This window comes from Camelina sativa, chromosome 1 (assembly GCF_000633955.1).
Source record: "Camelina sativa cultivar DH55 chromosome 1, Cs, whole genome shotgun sequence".
NCBI classification, from domain to species: domain Eukaryota; kingdom Viridiplantae; phylum Streptophyta; class Magnoliopsida; order Brassicales; family Brassicaceae; genus Camelina; species Camelina sativa.
This window is the reverse complement of record NC_025685.1, coordinates 9,820,659-9,838,264: the sequence shown is the minus strand read 5'-3', so window position 1 is coordinate 9,838,264 and position 17,606 is coordinate 9,820,659. Positions and strand designations below refer to the sequence as shown.

At 35.0% G+C, this 17,606-nt stretch overlaps 3 protein-coding genes across 4 annotated transcripts; 2 read left to right on the top strand and 1 right to left on the bottom strand.

The window, feature by feature from the left end:
* LOC104786043 (ABC transporter G family member 15-like) lies at nucleotides 215-4,194 on the top strand. The gene is made up of 9 exons (XM_010511362.2): nucleotides 215-449; nucleotides 1,136-1,215; nucleotides 1,642-2,103; nucleotides 2,220-2,342; nucleotides 2,435-2,566; nucleotides 2,725-3,009; nucleotides 3,103-3,375; nucleotides 3,465-3,572; nucleotides 3,673-4,194. The coding sequence occupies exons 1-9, from the start codon at nucleotides 215-217 to the stop codon at nucleotides 4,051-4,053; spliced, it is 2,079 nt and encodes a 692-aa protein (XP_010509664.1). The 3' UTR covers nucleotides 4,054-4,194.
* Nucleotides 9,048-13,081, top strand: LOC104786036 (NAD(H) kinase 1). Its single transcript, XM_010511349.1, has 11 exons — nucleotides 9,048-9,358; nucleotides 9,733-9,898; nucleotides 10,005-10,124; nucleotides 10,269-10,444; nucleotides 10,849-10,962; nucleotides 11,045-11,139; nucleotides 11,418-11,524; nucleotides 11,677-11,750; nucleotides 11,846-11,924; nucleotides 12,010-12,317; nucleotides 12,519-13,081. Exons 1-11 carry the CDS (start codon nucleotides 9,329-9,331, stop codon nucleotides 12,825-12,827), a joined length of 1,578 nt encoding a protein of 525 aa, XP_010509651.1. The 5' UTR covers nucleotides 9,048-9,328; the 3' UTR covers nucleotides 12,828-13,081.
* LOC104786021 (protein RBL-like) lies at nucleotides 13,176-15,817 on the bottom strand. 2 transcript variants are annotated; one of them, XM_010511337.2, is made up of 6 exons: nucleotides 15,628-15,814; nucleotides 15,447-15,541; nucleotides 15,253-15,351; nucleotides 14,054-15,144; nucleotides 13,712-13,967; nucleotides 13,176-13,519 (listed from the first exon to the last, which is right to left on the bottom strand). In XM_010511337.2, exons 2-6 carry the CDS (start codon nucleotides 15,463-15,465, stop codon nucleotides 13,323-13,325), a joined length of 1,662 nt encoding a protein of 553 aa, XP_010509639.1. In that variant the 5' UTR covers nucleotides 15,466-15,541; nucleotides 15,628-15,814; the 3' UTR covers nucleotides 13,176-13,322. The 2 variants fall into 2 exon arrangements, with proteins under 2 accessions (XP_010509639.1, XP_010509632.1); XM_010511330.2 differs by having other exon boundaries at nucleotides 15,447-15,817.

Genomic DNA, 17,606 nt, shown 5'->3' with positions numbered 1-17,606 from the left:
AGCCATATTAAAGACGATCCATTAAATGAATTTAGTTGTTTGGTGATTGCAAAAGCTTATAAATTATCTTTCAACGTTTTGTGTGTTCTGTTCCTTGTTACTTTTCGCTCTCCCACCAACAACAAAAAAAAGAAATAAACAAAACAGTAGAATATCTCTTTCTCTCTATAGAATTGTTGTAGCTACTCCTACTTAGAGAGAGAGAAAAAAAATTATGGAACTGGAGGGCTCGTGTAGTACTGGCCGGAGGCAGCTGCCGTCAAAGGCAGAGATGAGCCGTGGAGCATATTTGGCGTGGGAAGACTTGACGGTGGTGATACCTAACTTCAGTGATGGTCCTACCCGAAGGTTGCTCCAAAGGCTAAACGGGCACGCAGAACCGGGTCGTATCATGGCTATAATGGGTCCTTCCGGATCCGGAAAGTCCACTCTTCTTGACTCTCTTGCAGGTTCGTTCTTTCTTACGATTCAATAGCTGCATGCATAAGCATACCACAGTCCACTGTCCACACATGACATATCTATCTTCTTTAAAAAATTTGGTGTTAAGTGTTAACTACTATATTTTTAATTGAATAATAATGATTTATTCTTAATATTAGTCGTAATCTGTGATGCATACCTTCGACGTCCGAAAACACCAAAATTCTACGATTTTGTGAATTCATATATTTGTATTAATTCATTATATTATGTTTACCCAAAGGTATCACATCATAATAGATGGTCATAACTCTGCTAATTAAAGTTATAACATATAATAAGCCCTTTAATAAAGAAAGAAAAAGTTATAAGCCTTTTTTGGTTTTTTTTTTCTTTTCTCTCTTTCTAGTTGTTATGAACTTATGATCACCATATGATATATAGCTCGAAAGCTGTTTATTGAATGTCGATAAACTTGTAACTGCGGTTGCATGCAAGGAACGGCAGAAAAAGTACTGCATAAAGTTTAACTCATAAATGCAAAATTGATTACTGAAGCTGCCCTACCTTTCAGATATTCATCTCCATTTCCACATCCCAATACAAAAAGAAAGCATATTTATACTACTGTTCTGTTATTGTCTTCTCATAGATAGAAATTATAATCGATTAATTAATTAAAATTAAAATTTCCCGAATTATCTATCCACAGGTAGACTTGCAAGAAACGTGGTCATGACCGGTAATCTTCTATTGAACGGCAAGAAAACTAGATTAGACTACGGTCTCGTTGTAAGTTTCCTCGTTAATCTTTCATCCCACAATTTCATAACATGCAGCTAATTTGTTAGTTCACTAGGAAGTGGGAAATGTCCCTGTGGCTTGTGATCGCGAAACGTTATCAATTTTTCATTTATGGCAACAATTAGACAGCTCCTAGCCTCCTACCTAAGTACAGTATATAGTGGTGCAAAGGCCAAAGGTCAAAGATGTATTACAGTATTTTCTTATAAATTTATGATAACATAGGCCCATTAAAAATGTATATATTTATTGCCCATAAATGTATAACTATAAAACATTACCTTCAACATTAATATAAACCAAGCTTCCTATGATATTTATATCAATTTTAGATATATTTTCACTTGATTTAAATGCAGCAACGAGGTGTATTATTGCTCTTGAAGTGTATGGATTTTGTGATTATGTATACAGGCATATGTGACACAAGAGGACACATTGTTGGGGACACTAACAGTGAGGGAGACAATAACATACTCAGCTCACTTGAGACTTCCAAGTGATATGTCTAAAGAGGAAGTGAGTGACATTGTGGAAGGCACAATCATGGAGCTTGGTCTTCAAGACTGTTCAGACAGAGCCATTGGAAACTGGCACGCGAGAGGAGTTAGTGGCGGTGAGAGGAAACGTGTCAGCATCGCTTTGGAGATCCTCACTCGTCCTCAGATCCTTTTTCTCGACGAACCTACGAGCGGTTTGGACAGCGCTTCTGCGTTTTTCGTGATCCAGACGCTTAGGAATATCGCACGCGATGGCAGAACCGTAATATCCTCGGTTCATCAGCCTAGCAGCGAGGTTTTCGCGCTGTTTGATGACCTTTTCTTGCTGTCGAGTGGTGAGTCTGTCTACTTTGGTGAAGCCAAGTCTGCTATTGAGGTAAACCCTAAACTCTTTTGCTTCCTTGCACTACAAGAATTATAAAGTTTCTTTTGTTTATTTTCTTGTCTTCATAGTAACTAAACTCTGTTTTGTTTTTGCTTGTTTGAATGAAGTTCTTTGCAGAATCGGGTTTCCCCTGCCCGAAAAAGAGGAATCCTTCCGATCATTTTCTGCGATGTATAAACTCTGACTTTGATACAGTCACAGCCACACTCAAAGGATCTCAGAGAATTCAGGTGTGGGAGTAACCCTTATCAATGTTCGTTTGGATAAAGAATCAATCTTTTGATCGAGAGTTTTTCTAAGGTCAATACTTATTATACTACAGGAAACACCAGCTACATCAGATCCTCTGATGAATCTAGCAACATCTGTGATCAAAGCAAGGCTTGTTGAGAATTACAAGCGTTCAAAGTATGCGAAATCCGCAAAGTCTAGGATTCGAGAACTATCTAACATCGTAAGTTTTTAATTCCATTTTTCAAGTTTAACTCACGGGTTAGAAAAGTGTCTTTAGTGTAGTGGTAAAGGTAAACTAAACTGTTTTCCATTTTCAAAAAAAAAAAGTTTAACTCACGGGCTGTCTGTGGATTCAATAACGTGTTTTCTTCTTCGCAGGAAGGGCTCGAGATGGAAGTAAGGAGAGGAAGTGAAGCGACCTGGTGGAAACAACTAAGGACATTAACAGCAAGATCATTCATAAACATGTGTCGTGATATCGGTTATTATTGGACACGAATAATAAGCTACATAGTTGTTTCTATAAGCGTAGGAACCATCTTCTACGATGTTGGCTATAGCTACACGTCAATCTTAGCCAGGGTTTCTTGTGGTGGATTCATCACCGGTTTCATGACCTTCATGTCCATTGGAGGCTTCCCTTCTTTCCTCGAAGAAATGAAGGTAACTAACTAATAAAACCCTATGCTAAAATCTCACAAATCTTGATTTTGATCGATCTATGAAAATGGGATCTTGCGTTGTGACTTGTTTCAGATTTTCTCTAAGGAGAGGTTGAGTGGATACTACGGCGTTTCAGTTTACATCCTCTCGAACTACATCTCTTCTTTCCCGTTCTTGGTTGCGATTTCGGTTATCACGGGAACTATTACTTACAACTTGGTGAAGTTTCGTCCAGGGTTCTCGCATTATGCTTTCTTCTGTCTCAACATCTTCTTCTCAGTTTCTGTAATAGAGAGTCTCATGATGGTTGTGGCTTCTCTTGTTCCAAACTTCTTGATGGGTCTTATCACTGGAGCTGGCCTCATTGTAAGAGCAGAGCAACCTCTGTTTTCATTTCTATTAGAAATGCTTAGAAAGATCTTGAATCTGACTTCTCTTTTTATGTTTGGCAAAAGGGAATCATCATGATGACTTCTGGATTCTTCCGTCTTCTTCCTGATCTTCCCAAAGTCTTTTGGCGTTATCCAGTTTCTTACATAAGCTACGGTGCTTGGGCTATCCAGGTCAGTCAAGAAATGAACAAGAAAACGTTTATTAGGTTATAGAAAAGATTGAACTTTTGATTGTATTTTAACATAAGAAGAACATTTGGGATTGTTTCAGGGAGGGTACAAGAACGATTTCCTAGGGCTAGATTTCGAGCCTCTGTTCCCTGGTGATCCGAAAATGACAGGAGAAGAAGTGATAGAGAAAGTATTTGGAGTAAAGGTGACATATTCGAAGTGGTGGGACTTAGCTGCGGTTGTAGCGATCCTTGTGTGTTACAGGCTTCTCTTCTTCGTGGTCCTAAAGCTGAAGGAGAGAGCAGGACCAGCTTTAAAGGCGATTCAGGCGAAAAGAACGATGAGGAATCTCGATAGGAGACCTTCTTTCAAGAGAATGCCTTCTTTGTCTCTTTCACTGTCGTCAATGTCTTCAAGGAGACACCAACCTCTCCGCTCACTTTCTTCTCAAGAAGGCCTCAACTCTCCTATGCACTACTAAAAGACATATAATGTCTAAGTTTTAATGTGTTATGGATCTTTTGTATGATTAATCAGCTATTCAGCTATGTCGATCGTTGGATAAAAAGAACAAACTAATAACCAAGTTTGGTTTACTAAACCCTACCGAAATGTTCCATTATTGAAACTTCTGTTTATGTAACACAAGAAAGGTAGGGGTGCACAAGTAAAAGAAAAAAAACACACAAATTTATAGATTACGGTAATACCAGTTCAATATATATTTTTATATATGGTACCAATATCATGATAAGAACTATAAACGAAAACCTTATTACACCAACACGTTCTAATAACGGTCAGCCAACTTTTCGAATATCAAATAAGGCCACTCAAATTTTGAAGTAGAATTGTATATGGAGTTATGGACTAAAGAAAGATTAGGTAAATTTAAAAGAAAATTATATAACAAACTAGAATTTAGATCCGCGCATGCGCGGGATTTCAATTTAATTTTTTAATCAATATAAGTATTGAGCTCAAATATAATTATTCAAACTTTTGAGTATAAATCTATATAAACACTAAACTTACTTTAATAAGTGATATATTGTTGAAGATAATATTTATTTGTTATATCTATTTGCGTGAGATTTTATTCAAATTTTTTATCAATAAGAATCATTGAATATAAATACAAGTATTTCAAGATTAAAAGATTAATCTGTATAAAGACTGTACTTATTTTACTAATCTATATATATGCCATATATTGTCTAGTGTCGAAATAATGTTTTTCTGACAAATCAACAATATATCACGTGATAACAAAAAATGACTTAAGAATCTCACTCAAAAAGTAAACAATATTGTCGGCAATCTTCTGACATTTTATCCTTTGAAGAGTTCATTCTATAATCATATCCCATGAAAACATCTTTTTAAAAGTTCTAACGTCGAATGTCGATTGTTGACCTAATTATAGAGATCATTTAAACATATTGATATCCCACATTAAACGCAAATATACAAAGTTTGATGAACAATTTTAGTGGTATGTGGCTACAATGGGGTTGTCCAAGTGCATTATCTGCCATAATAGAATTTCGACCAAGTCAAGAAAGAATATCTAAATGGGGAAACTTTTAAATCTGACAATGAATATCCGTTCACTAAAAAACATGGTCACACTAGAATTGCTTTTTTAAGATGTTCATTTTTTTCTATATTTTCTGACCATTGATTTTGTTTTTTAGATTATTTTTTCTAAATTATTTTTCACAGTTTTCCCAAAAAAAATTGTGACCCTTACAATATCTTTGTTTTAGATTAAAACTTTTAAATTGAGTTAAGTAATTAATTTTTTTTGTCATCATTGAATCGACAAGACCAATCTCTACTACGCAGGGTAGCACGACTTAGTGGAGTCGAACTCTGGTGGGTTTGGTTGTCGAAGTGGTGTTGTAACCACTTGACTAAAGATATTTCTCTAATTTTTTATTTTTTATAAGTGAAATTTAATAATAAATATTTGTAGTATATGTTTTTTAGAAATTAATGTTCCACTTCAATTTTATTTTTCTGTTTAGATTTTTATAAATACAATTACATAAATTGTTTTTTTACTCCACCATGCATTAAAATTTTATTTTCATTCTAAAACTCATTAACTCATTATGAATTTTGGAATATGATCATTTTTTGGTTATAATTTGAATAATAACACTATTATTTAACAAATTCATAGTATTATTTTTCATATTTTAAAATTTTCATTTATTTTACTTAATTCATTTTTATATATTATTATTTTTATCATTTACTAAAAAAATTTCTGTGATTGTTTATACTATTTTAGAATTTAATTAATTTTATTTAATTTGTTTTTATTTATTTTAAAATATTAATAATTATAAATAATAAATAAGCAATCAATGATTATTTAAAATAATATTTTTTAATGCAAAAACAGAAAAAAATATTGATTAGGTGAATGATGATGTGGAGGAAGGAGAGAGAAAAGTTAATTTATATATAGATAAAAATACAACATTCCAAGATATATAGTTTACTAATAATTTGTGAAATCTTTAAGAAGTAAACTGATGCGTCTTTTATTATATCACAGTCAACGTAAACTTACCTACCTCTCCCGAAGACTTTGAATAGGTCTCTCTATTAAAATATTCCTTCCAAAATAATTGGTTGGATCATTCTCATAGAATGCATTAAGAATTAAGAATTAAGAATTAAGAACTGAGAGCACTATTAAACATGTCCAAGTACTAAGCAGAATTAATTTCGAGATTAAGATTTTATATCCCTCCAAATATTTACATTGTATCTACAAAGATATGACTAATTAGGATGGACCCTCAAAAGAAAGAACGTGCCAAAGATAAAAACAAGCACTCTGCCATATAACATAAGGGGTCAAAGTAAACTACATATCATTTGTGGAGCATAATACATGTTTAGGATAATCAAATGTTAATCCGTGACTAAAGTTATGAGAATATTCCACTTATGCATGCCCTTATGCAGTTAATTTGTTGATGTGAAAACTAATTTAGAGATTACCTATATACCAAATACGGTGTGTAAGTAAAAAAAAATTGACTCAAAACTCCTAAGAAGAAGTCGTATGACCTTTTAATATTTGAAACAATACAAAAATAACAAAAAAATTCGTCAAGAGGTAGTTGAACAAAAAAAAAAAAAGTTCGTCAAAAGGGATATTTTGCTGACTTCTGTCTTAACACTTTTCCGAATATTAGGAATAGACAAAATTTTCTGAGTGTGACCAAATTAAAGTCGATAGTAGTAAGTAGTCATTGAAGAACAATCGTCATTGAATAGGCTTGCAAAAAGTACGCACGAAAAGGTATTCACATGCAATAAAAAGAAATAAAAATATGTATTACACGTATTAATTCAGTAGTAAGTAAATTCGCTAAAGTGTAATTAATAAGTAAACTTTTTCTCATTGATATTGGAAAATGTTGCAATATCCATGCTGCTTTTGTCAAATTCAAAGTTTAATAGTAAGACTTTTTTTAGTCGTTGAGAAAAGGAATATAAAGTCAATTACGTTGAATATTTCCATGAAACAGAAAAAATTGTCGTCATATTCCAAAAACGGAATTTGCTATCACCGTCCATTCGTTTAACAAAATTAGATCTGAAGCGTTCATCAGAGGTATGGTTTACAAATGTACCACGTGTTGTGATCTTGACGCAATCGAAACGTGCAACTTAGCTAGCTACTAGTGGAACCAAATTACGAAATTAGAAACCCCACGACCGCACACCATGCGAGATTGAAGACCTAACCTCAATGTTCAAAAGTCCTCAAAAGCAGCCACGCGTTGTTTGGGGCTCCACTTATTATTCTATCTGTAATTGCTGAAGTGACTAATGATGTAACAACTGTAAGTTAAGTAGTACTAGTAATCAACTAATCATCAAACAAGATGTGATTAGATATCTATACTCATTTGCTTTTATTCTATAAAAAGTGTCATGTATCGATATCGAAAATTCTTGAAAATTAAGTCAACCTTTAAACTACAAAGTACAAACAAAAACAAATAACAGATCTATAGACATTTTAGATTATAGCTAGACAGACTATATAGTCTAGATTATTGAAACAAAAACTATAGCCGTGTTAATTCTTTCTTGACAATGAGTTAACCAATTAATATCATAGCGTTTGTATAAAACTTGGTTAGGAAAGGACCTTTTAATTTTGAATTAATAGAAAAAGATCTTTGAAAATGAAAACTATAGATTTGTGCGATGTCATTGGTGTAATGGTTGGTTTAAGAACTAAGATATTTAATTACTTACATTTTAATTAATAGGTGTCGTTCAAACCTTGCGAACTTCTAATAGTATATTTTTGCAGATCATGTTAGCGTGTTGCCTTGTTGATCTATGTTTCCCCTCTAGATCAAGAAACTTAATACTATAAATTTTAAAACATTATCTTCATTCGGCCAGTACTATTTTATTTGATCATGTGTAATGATTGGTTCATCACATTGAATTTTCCAAAAATTATACAACTACTTGAATCGGAAAACAAATATCTAGTTCTAATTAGTATTTTCATATTGCTACGGTACAAACTATATCACATTTATTATTAATTATAATAAATGTATGTAAAAATTATAATATTAAAAAAATACTTTCAACCATTTTGTATCATTCTTTTGTACACCGATAAAAACCTCATACTACTTTATGTCACTAAGTTTGTGTTCCATTAATTAGATATTTATAGTTTAGTTGTGCTTTAAATAAATCTAAAAACATATGAATGCTTTAATAAATCATTCGAGTGTCCGTTTTGGACATCAAACGATAGTTATTAAACAAGTATTTAAAATGAATGTTATTCGATATATAGTATACACAATAGTATATATATAAAACTACAAAACAAATTTAGGTTACACGTCTATATCATATAGTTTATAGGTAGGTACCTAAAAACTACTCTACATCTCATTAGTTTAGAAAATGTCAAATTCAGAATTCGCTATTTGAAATAATTTTAAATGTTCTAGAAAATTTTGGGAAACTTTAGAACTTTTCCTAATATTTTAGATAGTTTTTAATAATTTAAAGATATATAAACTACGGAAATTATATATTCAATAGGTTTTTATATCTACAAGAAATATGTTTTTATTTTCAAGTAAACATTTTAACAAATACACGTAAATGATAATTTAATCAAATATTATTTATTTATTTAAATTTAATAAATAATCAACATAGACTTCCATAACTAAAAAGCAAAAAGGGAATCTGATGTTTTTTCAACATAAAAAAAAAAGTGATCAATACAATGATTTTTTTTTATATATATATAGGAGTATAATAATATTATATATATATATATATATTTTTTAATGTGTCTTAAATAAGTTAATTTTTGTTGACAAAAAAAAAAAAAAAGTTAATTTTTAATGTGATTCGATTGTATTGATCACTGAATCAATCGAATCAAAGAAAACTTGATGTGGGAGTCAAAGATGTGATCCGGTGCGTTGCCTCGTTAACTTCAAAGCAATTTCACTGTTTTCTTTCACCAAAAAGCTTGGACGCGTACGGCTCCGATTTCCTCCTCTTCTTCTATTTATATATAAATTATAAATCTGCCGTCTTGGAGATGGGAGAATGAGATTATTATTACATAACACCGCCACCAAAGCTTCTTCTTCTTCTTCTTCTTCTTCGTGTGACCCACTTTGATCTCTCTCTCCCTCCCTCTCTATCGTCTTCGATAATCACAGGATTCAATGTCGTCGACCTACAAGCTCAATAACACTGTATGTACTTCAATCTCTCTCTCTCTCTCTCTCACTCTCTCCTTTTCTCCTTTCTGATTCTGTTTTACTCATTTCATTACGAATTAGCTTCTTTTATGCGTCTTTCTTAAATCTGTCTGCTTCTTCTTCTTCTTCAATTTGGGCAAATTTGTTGAGCTGGTGAAAAAAAAAAAGGTTTCTTTTTTGGATTTATGATCATGCGCAGTGGTTGATTCGAAATTGAGAATGTGAGATACTCTTTGTTGAGTTGGTAGTGATGAAACTGTTCTAGACAGGATTCGATATTTCTGGTTCCTGTTTTATATTCTATAAAGCTTGTGTTTTTTCTTTTTCTTTGAATCTAAAGGTCTTGACTTTATTTATATTTTTGGCAGGATTCTTTTGGAAATGGAGATGCCAAGAGTTTGTGCCCGAACCCAGTGAATGGATTCAGTGATTCGATTGCTCTATCAGAGAAAGCTGTTCAGGAGCTACTTATTCAACAGTCTCCTATGCAGGCAACCGACGACCATCTCATTGAGTTTTCTGAGGCTTTGAGAAGTAAGTCTAAGCTTTGGATAGATAATATGAAACATAAGCTGTATTATGCTTTTTTTCTTTTTCATTTTGGGACTTAACTTTGAGGTTCTTGCATATTTGTTTGTAGCTGTTGCAAAGGCACTAAGGGGAGCTGCTGAAGGAAAGGCGTTGGCTCAAGCCGAGGCTGCTGAATGGAAGCGTAGATACGAGCTAGAGAGGTCGAAGAATGTAGAGTTGCAGCATAAAGGTTCTCTACTAACTTAAAAGGGTTGTTTTGATATGTCTTCTCCATTCGGTTGACTTCACCAATTAGTTCTTATAGTTTTGATTTGAATGGTGCTATTGGTTTGAAGTATTTTTGAATAACTAGAATTGCTGGCTTGTTTTACAGAACTTTCAAATGGAGTGCTTGCCAATGAATCTAAAAGTCCAAGGATGGAGCACGTAGTAAAGTCTCCGCGGCTTCATGCGCAGGAAAACAGTTCTAATGGCACGGAGCGTATTTGCTCTCATGAAGTGCTCCAAGATGGTGGATTTAACAGCTATAATAACAAACTGAAGAGGAAGGTAATATTTTGTTAACTGTTGCGAGCCTTGCTTTTACCTTTGGCTATGCAAGTCAGTAAGCATAAGCAGGCAAAGTTTACTTATAATATCAATCCTAATGCATTCTTGAATCAGTGTCTACTGGATGCTCTCATTTACATATGCTGCTAAACATGTGTCTGAAGTTCATGTACTTCTTAATGAATCTTGCATTAGCCGTTGTTGGACTTGCACATTCTAGTATCAAATGTAGATGAATATTGGTCCGTCAGAGTTGTTATGTATCTTCGCATTTTCTGTCTCCCAATTATTTTGACATTCAAAAACTGGCAACGATATTGCATGAAATGATTAGACTACAACAATAAGGAAGGAAGAAAACTCTATTCTATATTGAAAAAAATAATCTTGATAATTGGTTGCAGGCATCATTTAAACTTTCATGGGGATGTAAGGGGATGGCTAATGATCAACACAAAAAAGAAATTGTTTCGTTTGAGAGAGGGAATATCAGTACAGCAGAGCGCAGTAGTAAACAGGTAGGAACATTGTTTCAGCTTAGTATTCCTTTTGCTTCCAATCTCTGAATTTACAACTAAACCCAACAGCTTATAATGTCAGATTTCACTGACATGGGAGTCTGATCCACAGACTGTGCTTATAATTACTAAACCCAATTCAACTTCTGTGCGAGTTCTCTCTGTGGATATGGTCAGGTCAGTATTGATAATTTTGCAGTTTCTTATATTTAACTCTCACTGCTAGAATGAATTTTCAATTCTCTTTGTATCGGTTACACTCTAAGATTATGCATGCTACCCATAGGATTAGTTTCTGTAACTCTCTCTCTGAATGTCTACGTTGCTGCTTCACACTTTTTAGTTATTGTCTCCAAACTAGCCTATGTCTGCAGAAATAGTGTTTATGTGTACATTTGAAAGGTAGAGTCTTGGTTCAGACGAATTAACTAGATATTGATTTATCTCCACTTCAGATGGTTGAGAGCGCAAAAAGGACTAAATATTTATGTGGAACCACGAGTAAAAGCAGAACTCTTATCAGAATCAAGTTCCTTCAACTTCGTACAAACTTGGGAAGATGGTGAGATACGATACATTGTTTTCACTTTTCAGATTGTTCTCCGCCATTGATGCCTATAAGAAAAATCTATGGAGCACAGACCAGCTTAGACAACATTGAATGTTTAGGCCTTTGTAATCACTTACATTACCAATTGATGATTTGTTATGCAGACAAGGAAATTTCACTTCTGCACACAAAGGTTGACCTTCTTATAACTCTTGGTGGGGATGGCACAGTACTATGGGTAAGTCAGTCTTGGTTCTATCCTACGCAAGGTTATAACACTTTTATTATACCACAAATACACAATTTAACGTGGATTGTTTTACATTGTTTCAGGCAGCATCAATGTTTAAAGGGCCAGTGCCTCCAATTGTTCCATTTTCCATGGGATCTCTTGGATTCATGACTCCGTTCCGTATCCTTCATCGTTTCGTTATCTGTTTAGTTAAGCTACATTAAACATTATTTGTTACAGAAACTTTTTCTTAACTCCAAACCAGACAGCGAACAATACCGAGAATGCCTTGAAGCGATTCTGAAAGGTCCAATCAGTATAACACTACGACACAGGTTGCAGTGTCACATCATCAGAGATAAAGCACGACATGAATATGAAACAGAGGAGACTATGCTTGTTCTCAATGAAGTCACCATCGACCGTGGAATATCTTCTTACCTCACAAACCTTGAATGTTACTGCGACAACTCATTTGTTACATGTGTGCAAGGCGATGGACTAATATTGTCTACAACATCTGGTAGCACTGCGTATTCACTTGCAGCTGGAGGTTCAATGGTCCATCCACAGGTAATAAATAGTCCATAATGATCTTCATATCCGTAACAACAAGCTCTTTAATTCACCCGGTTCAGATTTTAGTAACAATGCAAAAAATGTTAAAAGCCCCAGATTCATGTGCCATTCAAGAACTTGATAGACTGTACTATAGCTTTGGTCTAAGGTATCAAAAACAGATAGTGGATTATATTCTAACTTAATGTTTTGCAGGTTCCTGGAATCTTATTCACGCCTATCTGCCCGCATTCTCTATCATTCCGCCCACTGATATTACCGGAACACGTGACAGTGAGAGTGCAAGTGCCATTCAACAGCAGAAGCTCCGCTTGGGTCTCGTTTGATGGGAAAGACCGGAAACAGCTTGAAGCAGGGGATGCACTTGTGTGTAGCATGGCACCATGGCCCGTCTCAACTGCTTGCCAAGTTGAATCCACCAACGACTTCTTACGCAGCATCCACGATGGTCTTCACTGGAACCTAAGAAAGACTCAATCTGCTGACGGACCTCAGGACACTTAGAAACAGACACCTCCAGCTTTTCTCTCTTTCATTCTTAACCATATATTGTCTCAACGTCTATCTATATATAGTATCTGTTTATCTGTATGCATATAGATAAAGGTGAAAAGGAAAGTAATGGGTTGTGTGAGAGAATGTGGTCTGTATCCATTGTTGTGTAAAGGAAATGTGTAATAACGTAGCTGCTAATGACCCATAATTCTGTTGATGTGATGATCATTCAAAGTTGACGAATAAAAGATATATCTTCATAATTATGTGTCCAGTGGCCTCGTTTCCAAAATGCTCAAAGGCTGTCTCTTTATAACTACTTAACGTGTAACTTTAACTACTTGCAACATAACTTCCTATTGTGCATATCCCAAACTTGATTCAATATAGAGATGTGACGTGGTAGAAGCGCACATCATTGCCTGCAACTAAATCATTCAAACAAATATCTTTCCATGTCCTAGCTTGTTTTTCTTTTGCAACATAAAGATTAGTAAACCTACTTCAGTAATAAGATGCATCATCATCATCATCATCCGCATCATTTACACTGTCATCAATTTCTTGATCAATGCCTGCTCTGGATTTTGCTCTTACTGTTCTGCCTGACCCTTTCGATGGTTTTGCCTTCTCTGCCTGCAGCTCCATGGCTTTCTCTGATGGTTTCCTTTTTCTCTTTCCTCGTGTATCACCCAATTCTTCTGCAAAGATAGAGCCATGCATTAGTAAAGTCAGCATCTATTATCTGTGGTATAACACATCATACATCCACAATACAAATCTACAAATCAGACCTCTATTCAGCAGAATTCATACTTTTTGCACTTATAATCTCACGTGTACAAGGATACATAAACTGTGTTTTTTCATATGATGCTGTTAATCTTTCTTACCTCCTTGTGGACTTAATACATGGTCTGCCCCATGTCCATTCTGAACAGCCTCTTCAGAAGCAGGAGATGCAGATATCTGACCTTCAACTAACTTAATGCTTTCAACCAAATTGTCTTGCTGGTCATTTGTATCTGGGATCGGTTCAGCTGGAAGGTAGCGAAGTTCCTCCACTGACGTATCTGAATCGCTGAAAGCATCCTTTTCCACTGTCTCTATGTCAACTTCTTCATCTTCATTAACATCTAATACTTTCACCTACACGCAAACAACCATTCAGAGTTTCAGAAAAAAACATGTGACAAAAAGATAGTGATTAAAGTTACGTATTCCATTTCTCTCACCTTTTCTGTTTCAGGTATCAAATCAAATTCATCTTCGCGTTCCACATACTCTTCATTCTCCTCAAGCTCCTTGAAATCAGGAGCAAACGCACTCCAGTTCTCAGTGTAATCTTTTGCCCAAATATATACTAGACCAGCCAAGGAAACAGAGACGATTATGGGATGAACAGGATGCCAAGCTAGATCAATCAGCGCTTCTTTTGGACCTTCTAATATTTTAACAAGATGCCCCGCTCGATCCCATATGTAGATCTTATGTTCCCCTTTGCACGCAGAACCCCCAACTACCCACTCACCATCACCACTGAAACAAGGTGCTTTCCAATGCATTTTTGTAACAGAGTCTTGAAATTCCCTGAAGAGTGTTAAACATTTTGATCCAACAGTCTTCAGTTTCTCAACACCATCATCAATCCCATCAATGTTCTTTCCCAAATCCTCAAGCGATTTAAGCACATTCTTTGCGGGGAGAAGATTTTCATAAATCCTAATAGTACGATCGTGAGAATTCGTGAGAAGATACTGCCCATTCCTGCTAAACACTATGTTCTTCACTGGTGCCGCACCAGACACAGGAACCAAAGCAAGAACACGAACACTCTTGTAATCAATGACAAGTATCTCTCCTTTGGAATTCCCAATATAAACAAGATCCCCACACTTGTTAAAGCACGCTGCAGCTGGAGAGAAAGGAGGATTCGATTCAGGACATTTACTGCGTTGCGGAGGAGCTAACACATCAGGCATCTCAGGGACAGCAACCGGAAGCAAAGTGGTGCAATCAATATCAAAGTCAACAATCATAGGAGCAGATGAGAGAGGGCAGGCAAGACAGAGAGAAGGAGAAGTCAAGCCAGGGTTTAAGCGAGCCTGCAACGGAGTCTGCTGAAGAATGGTACGAGCAATCTTCTCACCAGTTGAGACATCCCAAAGAGTTAATGACTTGTCTGCAGCTGAAACAAGCAAGCGGTGACCATACTTTGACCAGGAGACACTTGTGATAGCAGCAGAGCAGTCAATATCACGAATCTCCTTTGCAATGCCTCTAGTTTCGAAATCAAAGATTACACATCCCCCATCCGCACATCCGGCTAACAAATAAAACAAATGCAAGATATACCCATCAATGTGTGTACCCCCAAATTGATAGATAACGAACGAAACAAGAGGATATGAATTGGGAAGTAAATTTGGATTACCAGCGAGAAGAGAGCCGCGGTGATTAAAGGCAACACATTTAATGACGCCATGTTCCAAATATTCTTCAATCACCTCCGGGAAATCTCCTTGCAATGGATCTTACACACAGAGAGAGAGAGACCCAGAGAAAAAAAAAAGTAATTTAGATACTAGAGATGAAGAAGATTGGAAAAAAAGGAAGAATAGAGCTCACCTATGATCGGAGCGTTCATGTTGGGTCTCAGAGGAGGTGTGCAAATCGAGTTGAGTGGGTGAACACAGGCCCCTCGAAATTAGGGTTTCGTATACCTCGACGCGAGAGAGAAAAGAAAAGAAACTAAACGATTGAGAATCGAACTAACCTAAATAAAGTTGGTAAGAGATGTGAGAATTACAACGGAACTGGGAGGGAGATATTAGGTTTGTCTATTAATCTCTTTAATTCGATTCCTCCAAAGACAAATGTACTTTGAGATCGTCGTGACCTTCTAATGTGTTTAGAAACTAATTCCTTCAAAGAAGGAATGGGGAAGTAGATTGCAGTGTTAAGAGGTTAATCGAAGAAGAAGAAGAGCGAAGAACAAATAAACCGGCGTTAGGCCAAGGGTGTGGGGGTTTAATTAGTTTAACCAGCCAGTGTTTTAATTTCAAATAATTATCTCATTAAATTTAATCTCTATTTAATTACTTTAAAATCTCTTTCTTACCAATTACACGACAAAAAAAATATATATATATCTTACCAGTTAACACCCTCTTAGCGTAATTTGCACAAATATGTTTCTTACTTGCTTATATGTACTACTAGGTTAGATAAAAGGTTCATCTGTGTTTGCAACATAAATTTGGGTATAACATCAAATGTGCTTAGTAATATGCTCAATTACATGTTTACAACGTCATATACTCGTCTTAAGTCTTGTAATCTGGTCAATAAACTCAGATTCTAACTCTTTGAATATAACTAAATATATTTTTAAGAATCAATGCATAAGTAGGGAGATCCAAGATTGGTTTTGCCATTTCTCTAGTTCCCCTAAACAATCTCTTCTCTTTTTCTTTCTTTTATGTTGGGCAAGTTTGATTTNTAACAAATAAAACAAATGCAAGATATACCCATCAATGTGTGTACCCCCAAGTTGATAGATAACGAACGAAACAAGAGGATATGAATTGGGAAGTAAATTTGGATTACCAGCGAGAAGAGAGCCGCGGTGATTAAAGGCAACACATTTAATGACGCCATGTTCCAAATATTCTTCAATCACCTCCGGGAAATCTCCTTGCAATGGATCTTACACACAGAGAGAGAGAGACCCAGAGAAAAAAAAAAAAAAGTAAATTAGATACTAGAGATGAAGAAGATTGGAAAAAAAAGGAAGCAAAACTGGGAATAGAGCTCACCTATGATCGGAGCGTTCATGTTGGGTCTCAGAGGAGGTGTGCAAATCGAGTTGAGTGGGTGAACACAGGCCCCTCGAAATTAGGGTTTCGTATACCTCGACGCGAGAGAGAAAAGAAAAGAAACTAAACGATTGAGAATCGAACTAACCTAAAATAAAGTTTAGTAAGAGATGAGAGAATTACAACGGAACTGGGAGGGAGATATTAGGTTTGTCTATAAATCTCTTTGATTCGATTCCTCCGAAGACAATGTACTTTGAGATCGTCGTGACCTTCTAATGTGTTTAGAAACGAATTCAAAGAAGGAATGGGGAAGTAGATTTGCAGTGTTAGAAGGTTAATCGAAGAAGAAGAACAAATAAACCGGCGTTAGACCAAGGCTGTGGGGCTTTAACCAGCCAGTGTTATAATTTCAAATAATCATCTCATTAAATTTAATCTCTATTTAATTACTTAAAAATCTCTTACCAAATTGTAACACCCACTTAGCGTAATTTGGACAAATATATTTCTTAGTTGCTTATATGTACTAGGTTAGATAAAAGGTTCATCAGTGTTTGCAACATAAATTTGGGTATAACATCAAATGTGCTTACTAATATATGCTCAAATTACATGTTTACAACGTCATATACTCGTGTTAAGTCTTGTTGTAATCTGGTCAATAAACTCAGATTCTAAACTCTTTGAATATAACTAAATATATTTTTAAGAATCAATGCATAAGTAGGGAGATCCAAGATTGGTTTTGCCATTTCTCTAGTTCCCCTAAACAATCTCTTCTTTTTTTTTCTTTCTTTTAAGTTGGGCAAGTTTTAAGATCTAAAACGAACACATTGCAAAAGCGTTTATGAAAGATTTAATTAAGTGTAGTCTTCGATTTTGACCCAAAAAAAAAAAAAAGTCTTCGATTATATCAAGGATGGACCTACATGTGGACCTGCACAACACTTTTTTTTTTTTTTTTTAT

Bases quoted from the DNA above. Each gene is read 5' to 3' on its own strand.
- LOC104786043 (XM_010511362.2), top strand. From the start codon at position 215: ATGGAACTGGAGGGCTCGTGTAGTACTGGCCGGAGGCAGCTGCCGTCA. The intron at 2,104-2,219 runs GTAAACCCTAAA...GTTTGAATGAAG, and splicing joins AAGCCAAGTCTGCTATTGAG to TTCTTTGCAGAATCGGGTTT. The intron at 3,010-3,102 runs GTAACTAACTAA...GACTTGTTTCAG, and splicing joins CTTTCCTCGAAGAAATGAAG to ATTTTCTCTAAGGAGAGGTT.
- LOC104786036 (XM_010511349.1), top strand. From the start codon at position 9,329: ATGTCGTCGACCTACAAGCTCAATAACACT. The intron at 11,140-11,417 runs GTCAGTATTGAT...TCTCCACTTCAG, and splicing joins CTCTCTGTGGATATGGTCAG to ATGGTTGAGAGCGCAAAAAG. The intron at 11,925-12,009 runs GTATCCTTCATC...ACTCCAAACCAG, and splicing joins TGGATTCATGACTCCGTTCC to ACAGCGAACAATACCGAGAA.
- LOC104786021 (XM_010511330.2), bottom strand. The intron at 15,145-15,252 runs GTAATCCAAATT...TTTATTTGTTAG, and splicing joins CCGCGGCTCTCTTCTCGCTG to CCGGATGTGCGGATGGGGGA. The intron at 13,968-14,053 runs GTGAGAGAAATG...GTTTGCGTGTAG, and splicing joins TGATACCTGAAACAGAAAAG to GTGAAAGTATTAGATGTTAA.